General features: G+C 41.1%; 1 protein-coding gene across 4 annotated transcripts in view; it reads right to left on the bottom strand.

Moving 5' to 3' along the window:
- The window catches only part of LOC121503357 (plexin-A1-like), a 262,690-nt gene that overhangs the window by 85,064 nt on the left and 149,643 nt on the right, over positions 1-27,983 (bottom strand). For all 4 annotated transcript variants that reach the window (XM_041777706.1, XM_041777716.1, XM_041777725.1 and 1 more), the window contains exon 9: positions 24,726-24,840. In XM_041777706.1, the coding sequence (XP_041633640.1) occupies positions 24,726-24,840 (115 nt within the window). The remainder of the gene's footprint in view (positions 1-24,725; positions 24,841-27,983) is intronic.

Here is a 27,983-nt window from a genome sequence, read left to right on the forward strand (position 1 = left end):
AATATAAAAAGCCAGAAAACAAAGCAGAAAGAGCTGCAAGAAAAGAGCAGGAGTGATGAAATAAATCACTTGTTTGCTGATAGAGCCGTGGGTTACATATTTGACTCCATGCCAGATCTGCTGCAACACACTCTGCCTTGAGAGCTGTGCTGTGAAGCACTGTTCACATGTGTTACAGACTTGTGCAAGACCCCCACTGGCCTTGCACCAGACATAAATGCTGCATGACACAATTTAAGCAAAAGAGCATTTCACACAAAGTTCACAAAGAATTATCTACCCAACAAAACTATTTGAAATCACAGCAGTGCTGAAGAAGATTGACTCCATGAACTTTTTGTTTGCCTGTTTGTGTGCACATCAGTCACTGATATTGGCCAGAGCTGACACAGTCTTGTTTAGATCATCTGGAAGCCGCCCATGCACTGGCTCAAAGCACTGGAGCACACAACCCTAGAGGGCGTGTGTGTGTGTGTGTCCTTGAAAAGAATCATGTGGACAAATTAGTTCTTCAATGCGCAGCTGGATTAGTGTGTGTCTGAGGCAGAATAAGGCAGGACAGTCCAATCAGTACGAAACAGTTCCTATACATTCATGTGTGCAGTTGCTGGAAGGAATGAAGTCATTACAGCACTCATGCCATGTTTTGGCAGCGATGCAGAGCTAGTCAACACTGAGAACTAGAGACAGAGAAAGAGAGGGAGAGAGAGAGAATGAGCAGGAGGGTGGGGGATGACAGATCTTATACAACATAAATTAAAGCTTGGGTGGAACTAACCCAGCCTTTACTGTACTTCTAGAGCCAGAAAGGATAACAAATCTGCTGACAAATGACACATTGTGTAACCTTGAGACACTGTAAAGTGACTCACATAATAGGAGACATGTGGCAGGGGGAGGATACTTCTATGTGAGGAAAGAAGCCTAAAAACTTTGGACCTGGTCAAAGACTAAAGTGTCTTCTGCCTTAAAACTATAATTTTTTTCTTTAAAATCTCATAATGTTACAAGATAACAGAATTAGGGATGTGTGATAGGACTATCTTAGAACATGAAAAACAAAAAGAATGCATCTGCAATCTACGAAGAATCACATTCTACATGACTACATCTGTTTTCTCACACACTAACCTTCGGCAAGGCAGGGATTCACGGCTGAAAACAAAACTGAAACGTAAGATTACATCCCCAAAAACAGCAAAAAACAGGCCAATACATGGAACTTCTTCAGGTTTGGTTCTGAGTTGTAAGGATGCGAGGAACAAGAGGCCTCTCAAAAGGCTGCATCCTTAGTGCTTTCTGATAGATACGGTTCTGGAGTCCGAGAACCTTGGTGCTTTCTGGCAATCAGTCCGAAAGCACCAAGGAGAACGTGATGGACATGTACCAACACATCCAGCTCCACTTTTGCCCAAGTCTTTCTTGCTGTCCCGGTATTCCTTCTTCAGTTTCTTGAGTTCATTAATTATTTGTTCTGGTGTTTGGGTGAACCCAGCCTTCGTTATCTCTTCTGAATATACATATTCTCTTCTGATTCCTTGTACTACTCACAATCTTCACCTAGGATTCTGTTGATGCCTAGATTGCAACCAAACATTTTGTTGTCATTTTTCACTGATCTTCATGACCTAGAATATGACGTGCCCACGGATGATGTCATGGTTCCTGAGAAAGAAACAACTATTTTTAAGTTCCAGCTGAGAACCAACTTTTCAGGTTCTGAACCAATTGTTTTTCACCTGGTTCAAAATAAGGTGCAGGAACTGGAACCGGTATGGAGCCCTGCTGGTCTGAAAGGCCTACCTGAGAGTCAAACAAGTGAGAGGAGACCAGACCCACCTCTGCTGACACTGCAGTCTTCATAACATGACCATGTATCACAGAGAGTGCTGCGGATGCACATCTAGTCTTGCTGTATTAATTGTAACAGTTGATGTTTTCCTGCTTTCTCAGTGTTTTGCAAAGTTATTAACAAGTCCTTCCACCTCTCCACATAAGGCTAAATCTGACAGGATAACAGAATCCGGAGTAAAACTTTGTAATACCAGTCTTTTTTACGAAGGGAGGCGGTGATGCCCACGAGGTCAGGACTTCTGTCGTTATTTAAAATTGTTTAAGATGACATAATCGATTTACTTAAACATGAATGCAACTCGAAGTGATCCTGCAGCTTTCCGTCTCTCCCTCAGTGTGCAGGAGGCCAGGCATGACTGACGCCATCACAACGTGTTAATAAATGATTTCCCGCCCCTTTTGTGGATAAAAAACAAGATAATATTAAAACAAAATGAGGTTGTTTCTCACTGCATGGTCAGGCATCACATGGGTCAATACTTTAGTAATTAGCCTTAAAATCAGAATAAAAAGAATTGTGTCTTCCAGTCTAAAAGATGTTTAACACTAAAACACTAGCATAAAGGCACCTGAAGTTACTAGGTAGGGCAACAAGACCGTTTTAACAAATCACAAAAGCCTAAGACAAGCAGAACCTTTGTCAAATATTCACTGCACAGCCCCTACTGCACTCTGGAGCAGCTCCTTCTTTAAGCAGATAGCTGGCTCACTGTCAGTGAATTTTCCCCTCCCCTCCTCTCCTCTGAGCTGTTGTACATTAGAAGCTACAGCTTATCCCAGGGGCCCGAACACAATGCTGAAGTTTGTTCATTAGACTGCTTAGCCCTGGCCTTGTGTTTCTGATCACACACAAACACGCATAACACATAATGAGTAAGGGGAATACTATAGAAGAGAGAAATGGGTAACAGAAGACCTGATGTCAAATCAGTGAGGGGGCAAGGTCGGGAGTCAAAATGGATGGATCAGAAGGAGTGGAAGGAGGAGGAGGGAGAAGATGAACGAGTAGGGAATAAAGGAGGGATGGGAAAAGTATGCGAGTGGAGGGAGAAGCAGAGGAGAAAATTTAATTGGGAACAGAGCAGAGTGAATCAAGGAAGTCAGACAGTTGTTGATGCGAGGAAAGGAAGGAGAAAAAAGGAAAAGGGCAATATGAAAAGGATAAGACACGGACAGAGAAGAGCCAAATATATAAAGACTTAAAATATGATAGGAATGCCTTTGTTTTCTTCCCTACTCCCTCCATCCATCCTTTCCTCGGTCCTAGAGTCAAAGCTTCATCCAAAACACATACCAGACCCCCCCCCCAACCTGACAACATCCTTTTTAATTAAATGGCTGAAGCCTCAGACAATGCTTTTTGATAGAGAGGGCAAACAGAGAAGAAAGAAGAGATTGATTTGCAATTGTGGCTTTTGAAGTCTCAGTAGAGAGGAATGCTCCTGTCAAAAGCTGTGGGCTCGCATCATCCAAAGTGCCACAAGTCAAAAAGAGAGAGAGAGAAAAAAATGTTTTGAGCATCCTGCTGCTAAAGCTAAATCGCAGGTGCCATTGTGTCAGAAACTAGTGTTGCCTCTGGCACAAGATGAAGCAAACGGATGTTTAATTCATTCGAATATTGACTTTGTTTCAGCTAGGCTGTCTGCTTGTCCTTTTTCCCTGGCAATCATATTTCCTTGCAGCACATTATTCAGTCCTGTCTATCGTCTACAAAAGGTACATCACAGCTAGAAAGAAGCTGGTTTGCATATGTTTAAATTTTCTACCTGGATTCTCAAATATTTGATGACACTGTGTCACAGACAGGAATTCTGGGAAGGAATTGGAAGTGGAAGGAAGGAAAAAGAGGACAACGGAAAAAGAGAATAAAAGAAAAAGTGCTCTGCAGAAAGAAACTATTTCATCAGTATTTGTGACAGGTGCCAAAACAGTTCAAAGCCGGCTTTAGGGCTACAAAGTGCAGAGTACACTGAAACAATATTTCACCAGAGGGATTCGTTTGAAGCTGAAACAGATTTTTTCAGCCTTTTCCCCTCCGTTCTTTTGTTCAACTTCTCAGCTTTTATTTAATGTGTGAAAGACAGATGCTGCATTTTTTTTACTTTTTTTTTTTGTGGCCGGATGTGACACTGCATCCGGTGGATTTCAGAAGACCAGCTGCAGACAGGAGAGAATGGGAGAGGATGTTTTTTTTACATGTGCGTTGATGAAAATGTTTTTTTTTCATTAAGTGTACTCGATTGGTGAGAGAGGCTGTGTGCTGGAAATGCTTGCAAAGAGGGGAGCTGATTCAGATCAGTGTCAGATAGTCATTCAACGGGCATCTGATTGGTGGTTGTTGCTATTTTCTCTTGACACGAGGCACCAGAGCAGGATCTCTTTTTGCACATAACAGTAGCTAGCCCTGCCATGGGGTTCGGATCATCATGGCCTATTGTAACCCCAAAGAAATGTTAATAGTAGACCCGCATTTCAGTCATGTCGTCATGAACAAGAAACAAACATGATTCGTAGCTATAAATATTTTTTGTCAGCAGTTATTAATTTGCGCTTATGGTGTTATTTATGTTTCGGCAGCGTGGCTGTTCGGAGATCCCTGCCCTTACACAAGCCCACGTGGAAGACATTAAGCAGGAACAGCACACGTTCTTGCTTTTTCTATGCCGATAAGGAGGGTCTAAGGCAGGGAGAGGAGCAGCAAAAAACCCAGAGCAGAGCAGGCATCAGTGACAACAGAGCAACACTGATTAAGTCAGAAGCAGAATGAAGGAGGAGCTGGTGTGGAGGAGGGTTGCCAGAGCAGCCTGCAGAGAGAGTGGCAGAGCATAGCCAGGCTGAGCCTGAGTGCAATCAGGGTCAGCCAATAGCACGCTTAAAGCAAATCAGCTGGCAGTCAGCTGATAAGAGCCTGTGTGACACCGGCTGATCTCACTTATGGCAGGGCTTGATTCTGTGGCCTGCCTGAACTTACGTTATACGCTAAATGTTTGTGAAGTGGAGATGATGCATGCAGGAATGAATACCACAGATGGTTTCTCTGCAACACAGCTTAGTTTGAGCATAAAACCAGCTGCTCTGTTTTAATATAGAATTTTTACAAATCCATATAAAGATTTAACACCAAATGGATGTGTAAACTTTCGCAGAAAACTAGCTTTCCCAAATTTAAATGTCTTTGTTTCAGCTGATGAGTTGCATATTAGCTGTGAAATAAGCTCTCACAGTCAGACTAAAATTGGGATGTAGAAGTGTGTTTATGTACCTTTGTTTTTCAGTATGAGAATGGGTGTATATGTTTTGAAGAGTGTGTTTATGATGGCCGACATCCAAGGCTCCTACTTCTGTTCAAAGCTGAATAGCTAGAGGGCTTTCCTTACCTCTCCCTGTTTGTTATCCCGTTAGCTCTGGAGCCTGAGGCTAGTGCCACAGTTCTCATTTGTTAACAGTAAAAGCACATAAAATTATGTAGATTATAAAGATGTATTGTATATATTACCTTGCTGAAAATTTCCTGCATACAGAATAGGAGGAAATAGCTCTGCTCTGATTATATTTGTAATGGAAATGAACCTCAATATGTACAACAAGTTAAATATAATCCTGAAGCAACAGTCCTAACAATAGCATTCCTACCATCATATGGTGCATGACTGATATTTTTTATGTCAAACTGATGACATCCAGATGCCACTTTAGTTTAGTTGTCGAAAGTTGAGCTTTCTCAAAGCAGAGCAGCTGTCTTTCTAGGTCAAGCCTGTTCTAAAATATTCTTCCCTTCATTTTCATTGGTGGGTACTGCAGCACTGAATTACAAACAAAAAAAAAATACAAGAAAAAAATTAATAAACCAAGTGTTTAGTAGGCATATGAGGTAATTTTGCCTCATTGAAAGTGTGCAAAATGCCTTTTAAGATCCTCCAAAAGCAGATAATGAGCCAGTCAGCAGGCAAATGCATGTGTGGATGCAGATATGAGGAAGGTGAGAGATTAAAATCATGACATACTGTATGTGGGGAGGGGTGGAGGGGAAGCGAGAGGTTGGAGGATGAAGAAGAAAGCAGGAGCAGTATGATATATAAATAAATAAATGTATTAAAAAGCCAAAAGAGTTCTGAAGGCTTTGGCATAGTCTGTCAAGATATAAATTAATAAAGCTCAAAAAACATTGCGCATATGTAATGAGGCGGGTGTCTGTTCGTCTTTTTTTTTTTTATAAGCTCCCCCTCTCTCCCTCACTACCCCCCGTCTTAAGTCCATCCATAATTAATTAGCCGCCTCTGTGATGTGAGGACTATAGATCAGGGAGAAGAAAAAATAACACGCTAAATAATGAAGTAAAGCGATATGGGGGAGCCCTGGGGAGGGATGAGATGGCATGGACGGCCACAGAGGAGCAAGGGGGGCACACCGGTACATAAAAAGGGCCAGTGTGAGTGTTTGTGTGCAAGTGAGTGTATCACAGACGCTTGACAAAGGGGTACATAAAGAATGTTGAAATCCCCCCAACCCACCCCTTACCCTCGCAACCCCTCAACACCAGCTTTGGTCTCATGTATGAAACCAATGAGCTGTCTGCAAACTTGAACAGAAGAATCCCATCTATGCTGTGCTGCAACCCACTGTACATTAATATTATATCATAAAATATGACATTGGGTTGATCCTTTTATCCTGCATGTCATGATGTGTCATATGTTTTGGCTGTGGGAGACTGCAGCCCCTAACCGTGGTTATGACTTTCATGCATTTTCAATGACTAATCCTGTGTAATAGATCAGAATTCTACTCATTTAATACAAAATATAATCAAGTTAACATTGGAATTTCATGTTACTGGTACTTTGTGCAATTTTTAAAGGACAGAATGGAAAAAAGGAAAACTCTGTAGAGTGAATATTTTAACATCAAACTCTTTCTACAGTTCAAGTCTTAAAATGTTAGAGGTGGTAATAAAAATAGCTTCATGTTAAAATTTACGATTCTGAATCAATTAAACATTTCCAAGAGTCGATATTTTTAGACATACTTTATCACATAATAAACGCATTTTCAACATCAGACCCACAGCTGGTATTTTTCTCTGTGAGCTGATTCAACTGCAGGAGAATGTATGGCTCATTAGCAGGGCTGTTAGCACTAGCAGCGCTAGCTCTCAGTGCTGGTGTTCTGTAGATTTCTGCTGCTTTTTCAAAAAATGTTACAGCAGCACAAAAACTACCTCTGAGATATTACTAAGATTTTATAACTGGAGTATAAAAAATTTGAAATTGATTCTGAGTTGAAAAGTGACCCTCAAGAATCTGAATTGAATTAAATTGTGGGCTACTTAAAGATTCACATCTCTATTGAACGTGTTCGCATTTTTCAGTCTTTTCTTGCAAGTTACATTCAGCTTAATTACAACTTATTAAAAACATATTTTGAACCAGGCTCTGCAATGACAGAAATCTGATTCTGTGGAAAATGTTTCTAAGATGATAAAACAAACCACATTGTTAACAGAGGTCTGCCTGTTAATAATTCCCTGATTAATACAAGCCATATAATAACATGTCATAAATCACTCAATCCCCCTAGGACCACATATTCCCAATCTCCCCACGAACCAGCTGAACAGCGGCCATGTGTGCGTTTCATTGGTGTGTGTTTTGTGTATGTGTGTCTGTTTCTTTGAGGCTCAGCCACAGGGATAAGAGGAAACAGAGAGAAAAAACAAACCCACTCATTAAATATAGTCAATTAGAAGGAGTGTGTCCTGGTGTGATACATTATATGAAGTACTTATTAAGATTTTTAAAATTGTGTTTTACTGAATGTAACAAACAGCAAACAAGTGTGAAACTACAATTTAAAGTGAGAATGTGCAAGGGCAAGATCTGACACATTTATGGAAGTATGCTCATCTGTGAGTGCAAGAGAAAGTGTGTATGCAGGCTCATTAGGTGGCAGAAACCACAGAGATATTCCGTGACCAACCAGACACTTACGGTTGGGAAGGGGGAGAGAGAGGGGGAGAAAGTGGAACAACTTAATAAGGCAGCAACATGTAGAACAGTGCAGGAGCAAGAGAAGAAAAGGGACTTTGAACCTTGAAAGGGACTGTGAGATTGTCCGCCCACGTCCTACGGATCCTCGCAGAGTACGGGGGGGTAAATGGGAGCTGAGAGTTTGTGCAGAGGAATGAGGAAGCTCAGAGTTAGAATTAAAAAGTGAGATGCAGAGGGACGAGTGAGTGACATGAACGATATTCAGGGTGGATTATAAAAGTGTCACAGAGCAGAAGCTTGACTGAGTCTACCTTCATATATGTTCCTCCTATACATACATGTGTGCTTTGATGTAACACCCAGGCACAGATTCATGTTGATTTCATCTGCTAATCCCTTATCCCTGACTTATGAGCAAGCTGCCAAACCTACACGGTTTATACCGTTGACAAAGATGGCACACCATGCTTAAAAAAAAACAATGGAAAAGCAGGAGAGTGAGAATTTTTTTTCTCCTTATGGATTTTAATAGCATAGAGGGGTTGGAGGGGGCTCATAGCACCCCGTTATCATCCTAACCCAGATATGTCAGCAGCCATCAAACTTGGAGCTTTTCAGCTTTTTAAAGACAAACCTTGATTTCAGAGGTGGATATGCTCTCTGTCTGCATGGGTTCTCTCTACGCAAAGATTTCTGAACCAAAATATACCCCAATAATGACTATTTCTATAAAAATGAAATGGAAAACCTCACCAAATTATCTAAACTTCAATGGTGGAGTCAAGTTTTGCTTATTATCGATTTTTAAGCAGCTCTTAAAGAGTTCACCGTTTCATTTGTTTCACACAGAGAAAATATAGGTCAAGACCAGAGAGAGGAATGGTATATGGATCAATCAAAGTTCAACTGTTTGTATAGAATTAGCATACTTGTTATTCTGTTGAGGTATTCCTTTAGAACGAGAACAGACACCAGATTAACACGGCCCAGTATAACTGAATGTGCTACAAAGAAAGCCATCACTGACTAGCTCAGAAGTTTCAGTTTTACACAAAAAATAGTGACCCATGAAAGGACAACACTCATCTCCTTACAAAGAACCTAGAAACTTGTTCAGTCTTTCTAGGACTGCAGCCTGCGACTAAACAAAGCATTTCTAGGAACATTTTACCAAGCAAAAAACAATAATATGATTGTAAAAGGTCTTCAGTCAGAGCTTAGTTTGAACTATGAGTATAAAATTCAGTATTAATTAGGGGTGTAACGGTACAGAAAAATATCGGTTCGGTACATACCTCGGTTGTGAAGTCACGGTTTGGTACGTTTTCTGTACGGTAATTGAAGCAAATAAATAAAATGTAATTTTAATTTTCAAATTAAACTGTCTTAAAATAATGAATAAATCACATTTATATTATTAAAATATTTTAACAAATATTTATATTATTAATAATGCTGTAACCTCCTTCCAAAAGTTCTTCAATGATTAAAAATATTACTAAATAAATACATTTTTGAGTTACTAGGTTACTGTCATTGATATATTGACATATGTATACCCATTCTTCAAACTGGATTACTTTTTAAACCAATGGGACCTACTACAAAGTTTGGGAGAACTTTTCACAGCCCATCTTGGCGGATAAACAGGTTAGAGCCGTGTGAAATCTGAGGATATCTCTACCTAGGACGCAGCTACAGAGTCCGTCTCTCCCCCCTCCGAGGCTGACATATGAAGGTAAAATTAATTTGATTCACAGAGGCAGAGCACCATTGTTATAATAAAAACAATCTTAAAGAATAAGAAATTTATAACTGGCTGGTAAGACTGCTGTTTCTTCCCTTTACAGTGACGTTCTTGTTTGAGTGGAGGTTTTTCAAATGCTTTGGTTGGTCAGCTGCAGAATAATGTCAGCGCTATTGTTGTTGTCTTTGTCCACTGTTGTATTTTACTGGGAAACAAAGTGTTCCTAAACAGGACACTTTTATCTGGGAATATTTAGGCTGTTGCTGTCGTTTGCTGTGGTTGTGTGGTTGTCAGGGTTGTCAGGACATTGTGACAGTGAGTTGTTTTCTGGTTTTTCTTCTGTGTATGAGCTTGGCTCACATGTATTTGTTTGGTACACATCTGTAATGGTTTGGGACAAATACACGTACCTTTACACCCCTAGTATTAATAGATTAAATGTTGCTAATGGTTGTGAATCTTTACTACAAATTACCATTACCACAAAAATATAGCACTTAAAAACTTTTGTTATTTATACCAAATACTAATTCTTCAAAACTCATGTTTGACAATCAAGAAGACAAAAAACTGCAGTTCCTGAACTGTCCACCAGTGGCCAGCTGAAAAAGCCAAGGAATCACTGTTTCAGGTCAGGTCAGGTACAGGAGCATATGTTTGATTCAGATATCCTCCATGCCGACCTGGACCAGCCCACCAGGTCCTGGGCATCCAGAATGCAGCGAGCTGGATCAGGCCCAGGATAGTGCACCAGGTGCTTGTGAAGCACATCAGCATCAGACACGCACGATCGCGCCAATGATCGGCCACCCACTCTGGCCATCAAGCAACTTCCAGGCCTCACAAGAGTATAGTAAGACAGGGACAATCAAGGACTGAAAGACCCTGGTGTTCATCCGCAAGTTCAGATACCAGGAACTGTCTTGCTTGGTGAACCCATAGCATCACATGCAAGTCCGGGTCTGCAACTGATCTCTCAGCCTGACAGTCAGCGGATCCATGGATTATGCTGTCAAGGGAGGTGAACTGCTCTACAACTTTCATGCTCTTACCATTCACGGACACAGATTCCATGGCATCATTCAAGCCATCCTCCAATGCCTGGATCTTAGTTTTGGTCCAGGAGACGTGCAGTCCCAAAGCTTTAGCTTCCTCTCTCAGCAAGTTAAAAGCCCCCATAAGGACATCTACAGTCTACAATAATCAGGGGCATGAGTAATCTGACGGACTGGTTGGCATGCAGAGGTTATTTGGCACAAGGCTCAAGGCACACCTTTACTTCATCTCTCTGAGTTCTTCTGTATTAATCAAAAGTAGGGTGAGGATAGCATTTCCACTGTGGCGACCACCATCATTTGCCTTTCAGAAACAAATAGGTTACATCTCTGAGACTGGGTCAGTGTTACAAACAGCCAATAGTCATAATGAAACCTGAAACAAAAGTATCATACAAGCCTCTGCACTTGTTTAAAAGTCTGGTTGAGAAAAGTGAACATATGGTTCTAATGAAATCTATTATCTGTTCAAGTGCTATTAGTCCCAAGGAGGCCATAAAAGATAAACACAAGCAAGTCAGTTAAAAAAGTCTTTGTGTATGTACAAGATTATTAGCACTTAAAAATCACTAGAATTTGACAAATAAACTGATTAATGGTGTTTAAGACATAAAAGACAGACTGAACAAACATTTCCATCCTTCCACTGTAAAAAGCATTTATCTAAATGCCCTCACAGCCTGCACCCACTGAGCTGGGTTTCTTAGAGAGTACTACTTTTGAATGTAGGTTGGTAGAAAAATCAGTGCAGGCCACTTTCCAAACACACCATGGTAAAAAGCCCAAAATGACAAGAAACCATTAGCTGGTCCAGTGAGATTGGACGGTGCAGCACGCTGAAGACTCCCCCCTCTCTCTCCATCACAGCAGGCGGTTGCTGTTTTTCATTCACTCTCTCCTTCTCCGCTCTGCCTGCACTTTAGAGTTTCTTTTTCTTCAGCTCACTTTGCCGAGTTATTCATACGTCTCCGGCCACCATCATCTCTTTCTTCAAGTGACTCTGCATTTATCTCGTACCTCACTCTGACACACATGGGGGCCTGGTGGTTAAAATGCAATATTCATCTGTGTTCACTATTAGGTGGGCTGCCTTGCTGTGGAAATGAAGATTTCATACAGCCTAAATAATTAAACTGTGACCGACACACACTGGCACAGACACAAGCAATAAAAAAAACCCTATCATATCATTATATTCCTGGGAAACTTTGCATCACATGAGTTCTATATTAAGCTCCCCCTTGTTCATCATGTATTCATTGTTGCAGCTAACACATTTGGTAAAGTCAGGGTGATACTCACAGCATCGGTAGGCCTTGCAGAGTGGCATAGGATTACATCAAGGAGAGAATAATCTAGCAGCCACGATACACCTAACACGTGTATTTGCCAGGGCTGAGCTTGACTGCTACTTTACATTTTCTCAATGTCATAGAAGGATTAACACTTCTCAACCAATTACTCGAAGAAAGTGTCCTTCCAATCTGCATAAACACAACACTTTAAGCAGGTCTCTTCGATAACTGTAACTCCATTGTCCTTGTGTTGTTGACTACTCAACATACTTCTGAGGGTACGACAGGCTACTCTCTCCACAGTGTGTCCCAGCCAGGGCGACCCTCCCTCCCTGCCTTCTGTTAGTGAGGGATTGAAACACCATGTGAGAAGGCTTTAAAGAGCAAGAGAGGGAAAATTAGGTAAAGCTGCTGAGGAAACATAAGGAAAGAGCTGGAGGATAAGGGAAAAAAAGGAGATAAGCTTTGGGACGATGTGGCTAAAAATAACCACAGAGCGAAGGAGAGCTCAAACATCTGCATGCATGTGTGTGACAGCTCGCATGTGTGTGTGTTACCCTGGTAACACATCTGTGTGTGAGCGTGCACACAATACCAGCAACCAGGGACAGGATCCAAATCTCTCCTGCCTTTTTCTTTCCCTGATGTGAGTGGTACGATCGCGTGGGAAGAACACACATACACAAAAATGCAACATGTCTGAGGGGCAGAATTACATTAACAGGGCTCCAAAAGAGCCCCTAAAGGCTTCCTCGAGTCAATGCATTGTTCTGTATTAACAAATTAGTGGGATGTACTCAGGATAGTGCCAAAACACCTGATACAATCCCACACTGATTTCCCCTGAGGGATATTTGATTTTTCTTCTCTTTCCTGAGAAAGTTCACAGAAGAGTTGGAGAAGTGTCAACAACTGCTAAAGGAGATGAAAAACCAGGAGTCAAACACTAGACAATCACAGCCTGACTTACATCCATCTGGCGAAGAAAGCATGTGGTTAATTCACCCCGTCACCTCCACTTCCTCTCCATGTTGCCTCAATTTCTCTCCCTCCCTTCCCCTTAACCATGGATTTTTTCTGGAAAATAACGTGCGTCACTCTGGATGTAATCTGGCGCTCGTTACTGCCAGACTTCTCTACTTGCCTCTGTACCCTTGTCTTTGTTTCTTTCCTTTCTCTCCCTCCATGTTTACATCTGTTCTCAATTACAGCACCTCTGTCCACCTTTCATTTATCCTCTGTGAAATAAACGAAGCACTGGAAGGACTGCATTGTTTTGAAGAACTGCATGGGGAATACAGTCATGAACGAAAGTATTGTCACACCTGGAATTTTTCCAGAAAATACACCATTTCTCCCAGAAATTGTTGCAATTACAAATATTTTTAGTATACACATGTTTATTTCATTTCTGTGCATTGGAGCAACATGAAAAATCTGAAGAAAAAGGACAAAATTGACATAATTTTACACAAAACTCAAAAAATGGGCCGGAGAAATTGTTGGAACCCTTTTAAAACTGTGGGCAAATCATTTTATTTCAAGCATGTGATGCTCATTTGAACTCACCTGTGGCAAGTAACAGGTGCTGGCAATCTAGAAACCACACCTGAGGACAGGTTAGAATGTACAAAAGTTGACTCAAACTTTGTGTTGTGTGCCTGTGTGTGTCACACCAAAGATGGAGGAGAGAAAAAAAAGCCCAGAATTGTTTGAGGATTTAAGAAGCAAATTGTGGAAAAATATAAACAATCTCAAGGTTACAAGGCCATCTCCAGAGATCTTGAAATCCCTTTGTCCACTGTGCATAATATAATCAAGAAGTTTTTAACCCATGGCACTGTGGCTAATCTCCCTGGATATGGACAGAAGAGAAAAATGGACAAAAGAATGTAACATAGGATAGTTAGAATAATGGATAAACATCCTCAGTCAACTTCCACACAAATTCAGGCTGTCCTGCAGACTCAGGGTGCAAAAGTGTCAGCTCGGACCATACGTCGTCATCTGAATGAGATGAAGCGCTATGGCAGGAGACCGAGGAGAACCCCACTGCTGACAAAGAGACATAAAAAAGCCAGACTGGAGTTTGCAAAAATGTACCTGAGTAAGCCTCAATCCTTCTGGGAGAACATTTTGTGGACAGATGAGACTAAGGTAGAGCTTTTGGAAAAGCACATCATTCTACTGTTTACAGAAAACAGAATGAGGCCTACAAAGAAAAGAACACAGTACCTGCAGTCAAACATGGTGGAGGTTCAAAGATGTTTTAGGGTTATTTTGCTGCCTCGGGCACTGGGTGCCTTGACTGTGTGCAAGGAATCATGAAATCTGGAGACTATCAAAAGATTCTGGGCTGCAATGTAGGGCCTAGTGTTAGAAAGCTGGGTCTGCATCAGACGTCATGGGTGTTCCAGCAGGACAGTGACCTGAAACATAACTGAAAAAGCACCAAGAAATGGTTGAAGACAAAGCGCTGGAGAGCTCTGAAGTGGCCAGCAATGAGTCCGGATCTAAATCTCATTGAACACCTTTGAAGAGATCTCAAAACTGCTGTTGCAAGAAGCACCCTTCAAATCTGAGAGAGCTGGAACAGTTTGCAAAAGACGAGCGGTCCAAAATTCCAGTTGAGAGGTGTAAGAAGCTTGTTGATGGTTATAGGAAGTGATTGTTTTCAGTTATTTTTTTCCCAAGGGTGTGCAACCAAATATTAAGTTGAGGGTGCCAACAATTTTTTCTGGCCCATTTTTTGAGTTTTGTGTAAAATTATGTCAATTTTGTCTTTTTTCTTCGGATTTTTTTGTGTTGCTCCAATGCACATAATGAAATAAACGTGTATACCAAAAATATTTGTAATTGCAACAATTTCTGGGAGAAATGGTGTATTTTCTGGAAAAATTCCAGGGGTGCCAATACTTTCGTCCATGACTGTATAACACCCCGCTTTCCTGCATTTTCTTTTTTTTTCTCCTCAAAGTAGTGTTTACATTTTATTTAACATGGCTTAGGCATGACTCTTGTAGCATTAGGCTGAAACATGTGAGAATGTGTTTTGCATGTAACGAGGTCCAGGATAAAATACTGAGTATTGAAAAGTTACAAGGACTGTTTTAATCCTGTCTGACTTCAATCTGCAGCTCTTTACTCACTCGTATCTGCTGTAGTGTTAGGGGCTTGTGGTTTCCTTCACCTAGAAGGCGGCAAGAACTCTGAGCTTCAACATAACTCTACATCTCTAAGCCCCTCCTTTGTGTATGTGTGTGTGAAGGAATAAGCCTGCTGTATTTTAGAAAGAACAGAGAGAGGTCGGAAGAAAAAAATCGGAATTTATGTCCACAATAATTCCACAAATACCAGAAAAAGTTTAAATCCTCAAAAGTGTGTAAGGTCAGTCCAGAAGTTTTGTTGACAAACTCCAACCAAGAACTAAAATTGGGGGTTAAAAAAAACTTTTTATTTTGGCAAAGCTTCAGCAAAAATATGTACCAAAAAATGCTCAAGAAATTCAAAAATAAAACCTAAGCTGATTAGACATAGCAAATTTCATTGAGGATTACAGGCATCAACAGCAAAGAAAAAATGGATTATATGAAAATTTAAATGATTACATGAATGAAAAAGGATTTAAAAGTCAATTTTAAAGCAAAAACAAAACCTATTGGTTCAACATGAGAGTATAGGTACCAAAAATTCAAAATGGTGAAAAACTCACACGTTGAAACCACAAAAGACAGTTTTTGGTTAAATTTAACTCTCCACCTCGGACCATAGAAACAGTTTACTCTAACTGGCTGACGCTACCTTCGGTGAGCAAAATAGTAGTATGGGTCTCCCTGACTTTTAATAGCCTTTGGGTAGTACTTGTTAGCTTCTATTTATACCTTCTTTTGTAGAGGGGTTTCATTTCCACTCACAAGTAGCAACGACCCTTAACTGGTTAGTTCACTGATAGGAGTTATCACCGATTGCTCACAGAAGGTCTCAGGACTAAAGAACAGGTACATGCCAATCAGAACCTATGGTTGGACTCTGTGCAAGAGCCCTGACAGGAAATTTGAGGCCTTTTCATAAGGTACGCTAGGTCTCCACCTGTACTGTGACTTCCAAAAAAGTAATCTTAAAAACCAGACTTGAAGGGAAAACCCTATGTTGAATCTAAGTTTAGAATTTAGAAGGTCACTATAGTTTACCAGAACTCAAAGTTAATCCAAAAGGTCACCTGCTGAGGTAAAAGAAGTTCACCCAAGGCAAAAACCCCCTTTGCTGTGCTTAGAAGTTCATCTAAGGTCTCTTGTTGTCCCCTTGTCTCCATTAAGTAATACCATGTTTACAAAAAGAGGCTCTTCACACCTCTGCGAATCGCAATGTTTTTTGGTTTTTTTTTAATAAAGTGAATAACCTTTGCATACCCTTCCACTGCCACAGAACAATAGAGAGAGAAAAAAACAACTTAAAACCACATACAAAAATAAACCCGCCTGTTGCTAGGGCAGATTTAAGACATGTCATACTCTGTCATTTCACCTATGGATAAATGTTTAACAAGCCTCAATAAAGAAGCATTAAGCCATGATACTGTTCTTTCAGCTTCAGGAAAGTAATTTAATAACACCAGAATGTCAATTCTCTCAACAGCAATGTTGAAAAGAAAAGTGAACTAGGAAATGCTATGTAAGGGAAGTTTTGTGTAACAACAGTGATGCTTGAGGGGAAAAGATGCAGATAAAAATTGCTAAGGGGGAAAGACAGATGGACAAAAGCAGAGTCCATAAACACTAGTGTGATTTTGGTGAGGTTTCTGCATGGGAGGAAAAGGGAGTAGAAATAGAGGATGATAAGAGAGATAAGGACAGATATTACTAACAGATAGAAAAAGGGAGAAAGGGGAAAATGGGGTGGGGGGTGGATATTATTCAACCACTCACCCACTCCAGCCTCCCCCTCACCCTTGTGCCCCCTGCAGCCTCATGCTGCTGGTTGTGCTTTGTCCTGATAAGAACCAGTGACAGTCACACACACGCTAAAGCAGCATAGACAAACACACACATATAGCCGAGGCCCCTCTAGCAGCCTTGGCCCACAATCTGTGGGATGCCCTCCTCGAGAGAGAGAGAGAGAGAGAGAGAGAGCGAGAGAGAGGGACAGAGAGAGTGTTCTGCTCAGTGTCTGAGTACCAGCCAGGGTAAACACAGTGTGCCAGAATGTCACGGTCCGGGGCCTTCACACCTCCATCACAAATAACCCTTTCAGCCATAGAGAGAGAGTGTGTGTATTTGTGAGAGAGAAAGTGAGTGTGTGTTTCTGACTGTTGGAGAATGTGTGGGCAGGCTGGATGCTCAAAGTGTATCTGAGCTGGGTTAAGGGTTTGAAAACAGACAGCACTTGATGAAATATATTCATGCATATTGTTCTGAGCGCAGTCTAGATCAAGCTTCTCATTAGTTTAGTGTCTAGGGATGATGTTTCATACCCTTACAAAATATATGAGTTATCAAAGCAAGAGACTGAATACTTGGGTGTGCATGCAACTGCATTTAAAGTGATACTTTCAACAGATTTATGCTTCACTGAAGTCTACATATGAATCAAATGGCAAATTTGGGTGAAAAAAAAAATCAGGCTGTAAGTGCAGTTTGTCAAATGTCCACTTCAGGTTTGCAGAAAAAGTCAATATACTCGGGAGATCCAACATAAAAATACCAATTTTTTCAGCAGAATCAAACATGTTCGCAGCCTATTTCCAAAAAAATGAAGGGCATGAGATTTCTTACTACACTGGACCAGGGCTGAATATTCTGATTTAATTATCTGTTCATGAAATATTGAATGGTGTGGGGCAAAATATATTTTTTGGACAAAAACAACCAAATTTGATGATTTCTGGCACATTCCTGGCACATTTAATGCCTTTGTTCTATCAATATACAGTATATTGATATTATTCATAACACATTTTTGCAGGTGTGCTGAGCTGATTCTAAACAGTTTAACAATTAAAAAGCAGAACAATACTTTTTGCCAAGGAAAACCTGTTAAAATAAGGTAGGCTGAAAGGATATTTTAAGTGGACAACCTGGTAGCCGAGGTGTTTGAGAAGGGTCTGTGGTCCTCCCCCAGGAAACCTAAAACATCCAACTCCGAATACCCTGAATTATGGAAAATATTAATGTAAACATTTGTGGAGAAAGTTTATCAAAACTGTATGAGGATGGCCCAAAACTCCCCACAAAGATCGGATAAGGACAAGTCTTCGTTAAAGTGCCTTCTAAAATTTGAGACCTGGGGAGCAGGTGGCCTAGTGGTTGGGGGCGCTCCCCGTGTGCGCGGGCGGCCCAAGTTCGGGTCCAGCCTGGGGCCCTTTGCCGCGTGTCTCTCCATCACTCTTGACCCTGTTTCCGACTCTATCCACTGTCCTCCTCTATTTAATAAAGGCACAAAAATGCCCAAAAATAAATCTTAAAAAATAAATAAATAAATAAATAAAATAAAATTTGAGACCTCTCACTGGTAAAAATCAGACTTTTGAAGACTCTTTATGGTCCCAAATTTTAAATGTGCATTTCAAGACTATCTAAGACCTTTCAAGATCTGCAGGAACCCACTGATAATATCTTCACAGTAACCAACGGGTGATGTCACTGAGACTACATCCAAGTTTTCATACTATTAATGGCAAATGCCTTACAAAGAAAAAAATCTGACTATTTTCGCTTAATTTTTTATAGCTAGTAAAGAAGATTGAAATATCAGTCCAATCTGCGTCAGAGGAGGATATTTAAACATGTCTACATATATCAGCCAGCTAGATTAGCTTAGCATAAATGCTAAATATGAAAACTATCAGGTTCTGTTCACATGGTCTAAGTGTGTTTGTATCTCGCTAAATGGCATGATAAATCTAGAGGGCAAGTTCTTAGCAAGCACCAGAAAATTTGTGGTATCTGCACTGGTTAGGCAGTAACCTGACTTATCAGATAGACTGATGCACATTTCCGTTGCAGGGGATTTATTTCACATCCATCTAGGCAATGGCCCACTCTGTTTTGGGAAGGGCAGAACCTTTCAAAAAAAAAAAAAAAAAGGGGTGATTGTACCAGCAATCTGTCACATTACAGGCCATCGGAGCAGCAAAAAATACGGCGTAGGCATACACAGCACCAGAGAGTAGACTACATAATGTGAGCTCAACAGGCAGCGATTTTCACTGTTCACTATCAGTGGAGTCAGTTGGCAAATAAATCTCAAGCTGAAGCTGTCTGAGAGAAGAGCAAAAAAATCTCTGTTTTTGATCTTCTTTCAGTACTGTCTAGTTCTGATAAAAGTGCCACTATAGCTACATCTGAACTAATGTCTTCACCGGTCACAAAAACTGGGTTAAAAAAATTCTCTGATTCAGGTCAATTCTCATTTTTTAATGAAGATATCAATTCATATAACCCAGAAATGTATCTTTAAATATTGGCCTGCTCTGTTTACTGGCAGCTCCTTGCACTAGTCTTGGCCTTACTTCGGTCATTCAGCTTGAAACTTGACCTCCACTTGCAGGAAATGTGGTGCAAGTCTTAATATGAGCTGGATATGCATGTGAAAGATGTGCCACATGGATGTAAAACATGTAAATACTACTAGTTTGGGTCCATTTTTTAATACAAACCCTTGATATTCTTAATAATCTTTCTGGTTGGAACATTCTTTGTACTATTACAACATTTTGTTCTCTGGTATCTTTTCAATGTTGGAGCAAAATAGGTTTATAACTAAAGTATCCCTACATGGATCAATACTGAATCATATCAAATTGAATCCTGAACCAAATTGGATTGGGACTTTGTGAATCAGAATCAAATTGATTCAAGCAATCTATGGCAATACTCAGCCCTACCGGTCACCATTGGTTACCAGTGTGTAGTACAACTAAACCCGCCCTTCCTTATTCTCCTCAAATGACACAGATTGGCCCATTCATTCTCAGAACGGGCTCAAAGATTTAAGCTTGAAGCTTTGAATGATGGATCAACTTGATAACAGGCATGGAATGTGGTCTCTACATCAGCTTTGCAAGGCTGAAACCGGAGGCCAAACGAAGAAATATTCAGCACTTTTATCCAGGAAATTGATTTGTCACCTTTACTCAGAAGTCTCTTTACTTATCAAACTATTAGCTACTATGTGAACCTATTACAGACATTCTAGTCTATATATCTTGTTTACCTTTGGACAGAGTTATGTAAACTGTTTTTCTCTTTTTGCAGCCTTTATGCTAAAATATCTACTATCTACTGCTACATAACTACATATTTATAGTGCAGACATGGCAGTAGCATCAGTCTTCTCGTCAGCAGCCTCTGTGTAGGAAGAGAGTCAGAAACAGAACATGAAGTAGAAGGTGTTGAATTTATAAAGGGCTGAAAAATTCATCAGTGGGGTCACACATTCCTTTCCACAGAGGCGCTAAGGACACACCAGATACAAAAGCAGACGATGACACTGCTGTGGAAACCTATGTGGCTGAACTGATTTACAGAAACCCCGAAGGAAGAACACTGTCAGACATTTAGGACTAAGAGCTGGATAGCACAAAGTCTCCGAATGCTACATTTATATGAAAAGTAAGATTTGGTCAGAACCGCAAAGATGTCATTATTTGTACATGATGCCCATAACTTACAGAACTTTCTTTTGTCTGGATCTGAACCTTAATCAAGCAATTTAGTATTTCAAATGAAAAGAGTTAACAACTTTGTTTTTGTTACTTTGAACCTAAAGGAAGAGACGAAATGAAGAAAGTGATAGAAATTTACATCCCCAATGTTTGGAAGAGAAGCAAAGTTGTACTCACAGTTCTCAATCAAGTTAACCACTGCCTTGATTGCTGGAAGAGACTGAGCCTCACTTTGCAGCAAAACAAACACTTAAGCATGTCTTAACATAGTTGAGTCCAACCACCTCAGACCTAGCCTGGCAGTCATCAAATATGGCTCAGAATAGCACTTTCTCTCAGTGATGTTTAAGGAGAGCAGGAAGAGGAGAAGGAAGAAAAATAGAGAAACAAACAGTGATCAAGCCCATTAAAGAAAAGAGAGAGGACAAAGAATTAAAAAAAAAGAAGTGTTTCTTAGTTCTGTCACTCTACCCTTCCTCTCTCTCTCTCTCCAGCTTTCCTGTGTTTCTAATAAAGTAACTCTTACTCCTCTCCTGCAATTTTCCACCCGGTCGCTCCTTAATTCGAGACTTTGTTTGTTGTGCCATTGGAGGCATTGTTGATTCATGCATATTTGATTTGGAAATGTCACTCATTATATTTATTTCCTCCCTGTTCACTCAGTCTATTTGTTTCTTTCTTCTTCTTTCTTTTGTATCTTGCCACAGTAGCTACACAAAAACAAAAAACACTTTTGCTCCTCGGTTGGGCTGATTAATCCTTTTTTCTACAATCCTTTTTATTAAGTCACTATTTTTATGGCAATCAAACAAAACTTCTTGAACACAAATAAAGCTGGCTGAAATAACTGCAGATGGAGGAGGCAAAATTTGAGGATGAAATGGGAGTACTCCTCAGCACCATGTGCCGATCCTCTGGGTTGCCATGGTAACACGAGATTAAGCTAGTATCGGACATGAGAGAAAAAAAATGAAGTGGGAAGAATCTGAAGATATAGGGGACAAAATATTTGGTTTTTAATTTCTTAACCAATCTCACACATGTAAAGTTCAGCTCTCCCTGGTTTGGTTCCAATATGTAGGAGCTTGGGCATTTTTTATTGTCTAGTCAGTAAAAATGCATTTAAACCACACAAAGTCAGACCTCTCAATCCTGTGTGAAAACATCTATCTGGCCTTTGATCACAGCCTGAAGATGAGACTTATTTAATCCTGTCTGACTGTGTTCATCTGCAGCAGAGTGCAGCAGAGTGCAGCAAAGGTCTGAGTGAAATGTCTACTATCAGGAGAGCTCATTTCACTCTTATGTTAAACACTGCTATTTGTATTCAGAGCTAAGCTACAGCATGCACATGGAGGAAAAAAAGGATCGTTTGAGGTCTAAATTAAGGGTGCAAGCATATGTGTGCACACGCACACGCATGCATCCCTGATGGCATGCCAACCCTTTTCCACTTCAGCAGCAGATAAGAGGGAAAAAAAACATAAGGTGCTAAAGAAGAGAGGCACATTTCTGCCCTCGTTCTCCTTTTTTAACTATATATAATCCACCCACAGATAGGCAAGGTGGAGGGAAAAAAGAAAGATGAGAAAAAAACGAGGTGAACAAGCATCAAAATGGTGAGGGATGAGGTAGAGAACGAGAGATGGGCCCCAGAGAGGAGAAGGATAAGTCTAGCCTACAGGAAGAGCTGTACTTGTTGGGGCATTGAGAGCGCAACTAATGGATATGGCAGCTAGGAAAAGGATGATGAATGACTCTGCGTGTGTTTGTGTGTCTGTGTGTGTGCCCACGCACGAATGCATGTCTCTGTCAGGATGTTTACACTTACTGCATGAAATACACAACATATAGCAGTTTCAGACTATGGTTTTTGGTGTGTGTGCAATGCACATGCATGTGGGTTAGTGAGTATGACAGAGCAGATGATGGATTCTCTCACAAAGCATGTGGTTGGTGGTATCTTGGGCAGACGAGGTGACAGGAGAGGTCTCTCTGTCCACACGCCACCATCAGAGGATCTGTCTGTCCCTTCCTTCCGTCCTGTCCTCCCTTCCTTCCTTCCTTCCTCCTTCTGCTGCCTCTCTCTCTCTCTCTCTCTCTCTCTCTGCTCTCTCGATCCCTCATCTCCCTCTCCATTTGTTTGTCTCTTTTCCTTTGTCATGCTGTCACCAAGTTTCTCTAATTATTAACGCACAAAAACATCTTAAGCGGAGCATAGTTTTGCAGGAGATTAGCAAACTATTTTGTATCTCCATGCTACACAAATGCAGCAGGTGGACAGGTGTAGACTTCACATGAAACTACTTCCTCTGGTACTCAAGAGTCCTCTTCTCCTATCCTTATCAGATTTCCTTTACTTGTGCATCCTGCTTTCCTCAGTTTTTTCCTCTCGTCGCTGCAGGCCTTTCCTGTTTATCCATCCGTCGCCCCTCTGGCCTCTCTCAGCTCAGAGTGTGCTAGCCAGCGCTCTCCCCATGTCTTGCAGATGGGCGCACTAATCCGCTAACATTAGCTCCGTGAGGCGTGAAGGCTGGGCTCGTGTGTTGTTTTGGATGGGCTGTGGTTTTCGTATGCTAGTGTTTGGGATTCTGCACGAGCTCCGGTCGAGAGACGAGATAAAGAGGAAAGTAATTGGATAAAGGTTGACCAATTAATAAAGGCCTGTGAATCAGGGCCGGCCAACAAGGGGGGGAGCTTTAATCTGCATGGAGATAACGAGGAGAGTCAGACCACAAATTTCAGGAGATAGGCTGAAATTGTGTGAATGCGTTTCTGTATTTGTGTGTAAGGTATCAATTAGATAAAGCACAGCTATGACTGTCAGTCACAGGGGAGTGCAGTGGATTTACATCCACAAGTCCATGGAAAAAATATGCATTTTTCTCTGCCTGTTAATGTATGCAAGACTGAAAAAGAAAACCAGGGTGAGAACATAGCATTCCCAATTGTCCCGTATTCCCATACACAGCACAGCAATTGACAAACACTTGTTATGCCCCGCATGTCGCCCGCTGTAGCAGCAGCTCAGAGAGATTGATATTAGCTTTTATGCTAATGCAGCATTTGGCTATGTAAGAACAAGGCAGTATTTCCATCGACAGTCATTCATCCTGGCCTGCTTATGGCCTTATGGGCCACGACAGAATTATTGCTGCACAGTACACAAGCTGTTGTCCCCATGCCAAGAGCCGCCAACACACGTACAGACAGCAGACATACACAGCAGGGTGATGTGAGGAGACCCTGAGGCGAAAGCCACAGAAGCTGTGAGGGCAAAGGTGTGTGTGGGGCTGAAAAACGTGGGCCCATGTTTTTATTATGGGTTTTTGTGTGTCATAGAACACTATTAAAGAATATGATAGTATACAGATCAGGGTTGGAAATTAACTAATTCATCTACCTGCCACTTTAGCTGGTGGATTCATAAATCTACCAGCCATGAACAGTTTTTTACCAGCCACTTTATTTTAACAAGCAGCATAATGACATGAGGCACAGTATAAATTCAAAAATTATAGCATTCAAGTTAAAGGCTATTTAATAAAGGGACATTCAAGAAAATACTGGCATGTGTCCTGTCTTGTTCATATTATTTTGAAGCTTATTGCAGCCAGGTCAGAGAAATTCAGATTTAACTAGAAATTCAGGCCCCCTTTAACTACCTTGGACTTAAGACGAGTGAAACATCTTCAGTGGGTATACGACTGTAAACCTCTGATAGCAGCTTGTACAGTGGGATGAGAAAGCAGGGTTCTCTGGTCAACTGGTGACTGGTCCGCTCGGCTCTGATCATAAAGTTGGTAAAAACCCGAAAACCAGGACTCAGCCTATGCTGTTAACGTTACAAAATCAGTCTGTTATGTTACTTTTATTTACCTGTCCCAGTGGCTGGTAGGTTGAGCAAATTAACTAGACACTGCTCACAAATACCTGAATTTGGCTCATGGCAGGTGCCAGTTTCCCACCCTGATACAGATACATGCAAAAATAGTGGATAGAAATATCTATAAATAATTTATCATTCATTCTCTTGGGCTGCATTTTAGATACATCCCACTTTTAGGCTTTAAAAATGCTTGTAAAAGACAACAATATTTACAGTTCCCACAGTGGAAATCTTACCTCAGAGATGTTGACGCGTCCCTCCTGGAAAGAGCAGTCGTTGGCATTTTGGGTGCACATGTGACGGTATTTGCACCAGTGGCATGGGAATGAGCCATTTACACAGGAGAGGCAGCTGAAAACAGAGAGAGGCGAGACAGGGAGTTAGTGATGCCCCCTGTTTTCTAATTTGAGTGTAAATGATTAATTCTTCTGCTTTGACAAAGCAGTGACTGCAAAAAGAGGACAGAATGAGATGTTGTCATACAGCAGGGATGGGCAACTTTGGTTACCGAGAGAGCCACAAATGCAAAAAAAAAAAAAAAATAGTTGAAGAGTTGAAATTCATCTAACTGGATCTGCCATTCCAGTCCTATCCAGAAGACAATTTTCTTAGCTATTTGCAAAATTTGACACACGAATAAAAAGTAGAATTTTTTGAATGTTAGAGTGAGAATGCAAGGAAGATTGAGCACTCCCCCTCTGACATTCAGCAGCAAGATTTCAACAGTACATTTTATAAATAGTTTTGAAAACATTTTGAGGAAAGGGACTTATAAAAAGGTGAAGGATGCATTCAGACAAAGCTTAAATATAATGAGTGATTACTGGAGTGTTAGCAATGTGATATAACAGAAAAACTAATGTGTAAATAACTCAAAACCTAACAGAGATTTCTAAAGTCTATTTATCCTGCAGTTTCAAATTCAGATCTTCCCATCCTGTCTATATTCCTCTTTTCTTTCATCCTCCCATCCTTCATCTTCTCTATCAGCTGTCTTAACCTCTTTTCTCCCTTCACATCCTTCATTCATCACTCTCTGCTCCCTTGTGAATGTCCAGCGCTCTCTGTCGCTAAATGTTCAAAGACCTTCCTCACAATCATCCTCCTCTTTGCATATATTTCTCCTCTTTCTATACCTCATCTGTATCGTTCTCTTTCTCCATTCAGCTCTGAGCTTTTCTCTCTGTCCCTCCATCCATGCCTCTCTCACTCTATCCATCCCTTTCATTCGCAGCCGTCTCATTTTAAAAAGCCCCCCCGTTCTTTGTCTAAAGCTCTCTTTCATCCGCGGGGCTAAGAGCGCTGCTACCATTTTAAATTCACCTGCCTTAGCTGAGGAGAGGTGCAGATAGACAGGCTGAAAAGAGAGAGAGATGGAAGAAAGAGGAGAGGGAAAGAGAGATCAAAAGCAGATGGATTTCCCTGAGAGAGGTGGAGACGTCAGGTATCGTGGGAGAGAGATAGGGGAGAAGAGGGGGTGTAGCCTGAGGGGCTGTGCATGGGAGTCTCATGGGAGAGGGGGGAAACATTGGGTTGGAAGTTGGGAAGTTGGTGTGTGTTCAGATCTAAGGGGACTTGCAGAGGGAAGCCAGACAAGTTCAAGTCCATGGTTTATCAACCTGGCTTCATATTGTTGGTTTCTTTTCAGTGTTACACTGCTCTCTGTCTTATAATTGCAACATCCAGCATAACCATTATGAACTAAAAAGTACATTTGTTTCATTTGATTACAAATACAATTTTCAGCGTAACTCATCTGGGTATTTTGGTTTGTTCAAGCTTATGCTTTATTTGAAAAATAATGAATTACTATTTAATGCATTTCTTGTAAATGTGGCTGGAACCAGAACAATAAAAAACAGTTACAGAAGCTTCATAAAAAGGCTGATTTGTATTCAAACACATCTGCCAGGTGTGAATTTGCACGCCTGTTCTAAACTGCAATAAGCACACAAGCCGACAAGCTCTCAAGTGTGTTTTAACCCTGTGTAAAATGCCAACCGCGCTCCCCCTCATCGGCATGAAAAATTAAGGCTCCAGCTCTTGAGCTCTGAGATGGAGCCTGTACACGATTCCATCAAACCCTGATGTGGATTCATTTGGATCAATTAGGACCGCTCGTTTGTCAGGTGCGCACTTTAAGTGATCGTTTCCAGCTCGGACCCCTCCCCTTTCGAGCGAGATCAGAAGCTGGAGCTTAATTCAATCCCGCTGCCGCTTTAATTGACCAATTTAGCATTGTGCTGAGAGAAGCTGTCCATTTAGAATGAGGGATGTGCAGCTTAGGAAATAACAGGCCTCTTAATACCACACGAGAGCAAATAGGAGATTTGTCAATGTTGCCAACAAATGAAGGGAAAGAGATTAGGCTACGCTAGGTTAAGTTAGCATACAGTTGATTGACTCATACATTAGAACTGGGGGTTAGATCTGTGTTTTGTCCCAAGTGACGCAGCCTGAATCTGATGTGGGGACATCAATGCTGAACAAAGGAGCAGATGACATTATTGATGCAAGACAAATGAATGCAAGTTAGCGGAGTTCTTTGTGTAGCTTGCTGGTGTTTGCAGCAATCACTATTTGAATGTCACAGAGGCTTTTTTGTTAGGGCCCACCAATGGATCAGTGCTCATCAAAATACAGTACAGCACCAACTTAACACAGCAGGCACCAGAGCCACACGGTGAACAGTACAATGTATAGTTGGAAGTTCAAACCCAAACACCCGTCAACACATCTGTCACTGAGCTTGGATAATAACTATTTCTATCATGACTTTTATCTTTTATTCATGTCAAATCAACCTCGTTAGTGTAGCAGTGACTTTGAAATAACAAGCAAAATATCAGCAGGTAACCAGTGCCAACTTTCGGTGACTTTTTTGATCACACCCTTAGAAATACAACACGGTGCCATTATGTCTGCCACCTAAGGCCAGCGGTAGGCCCTGTCTGACAACCCCCTACTGTTCAATCTTTGGTTCACAGAAGTAACACAGGGCCTCATGTCAAGAGCGGCTTCAGGATCTCAAAACCTCTCTTTTAGCCCAGGCAAAACCCCTTTAAAGAAAAAGCCCACCCAGGGCCATTTAGGGGCGTTCGATAATTCTTATTCTCTTGTCCAGGGGTGGGCTTGCCTCTTTCAGACCCCCCAGTACCTCCTTAGTCCTCCTTCCTGTCACTCGCCATCGCCCTCAGCCACTCAGAAGCTTAGAGGCGGTTGTAGACACGCTCCCCGTATGGCCACGCTCATAATGCTAATTTAATCCGTTCATATTCAGATGCTAATCGAGCTATGCTAGCTTTGGAGCAGCAGTGTTTTATCAGGCTTCACACAATAGGCTCTGATTCCTCCTCTGCTCGGTCAGTTTGGAGTGCTTAATACAACCTGCTCTCCTGATGAGGTGCATTTGACACTTCTGCACTTGGCAAAATGAGTTATTTATTGGCTACTATTCATTTCAAAGAAGTGGAGGTGAATAATTTAATGGTGCT

This window comes from Cheilinus undulatus, linkage group 3 (genome assembly GCF_018320785.1).
Source record: "Cheilinus undulatus linkage group 3, ASM1832078v1, whole genome shotgun sequence".
NCBI classification, from domain to species: Eukaryota; Metazoa; Chordata; class Actinopteri; order Labriformes; family Labridae; genus Cheilinus; species Cheilinus undulatus.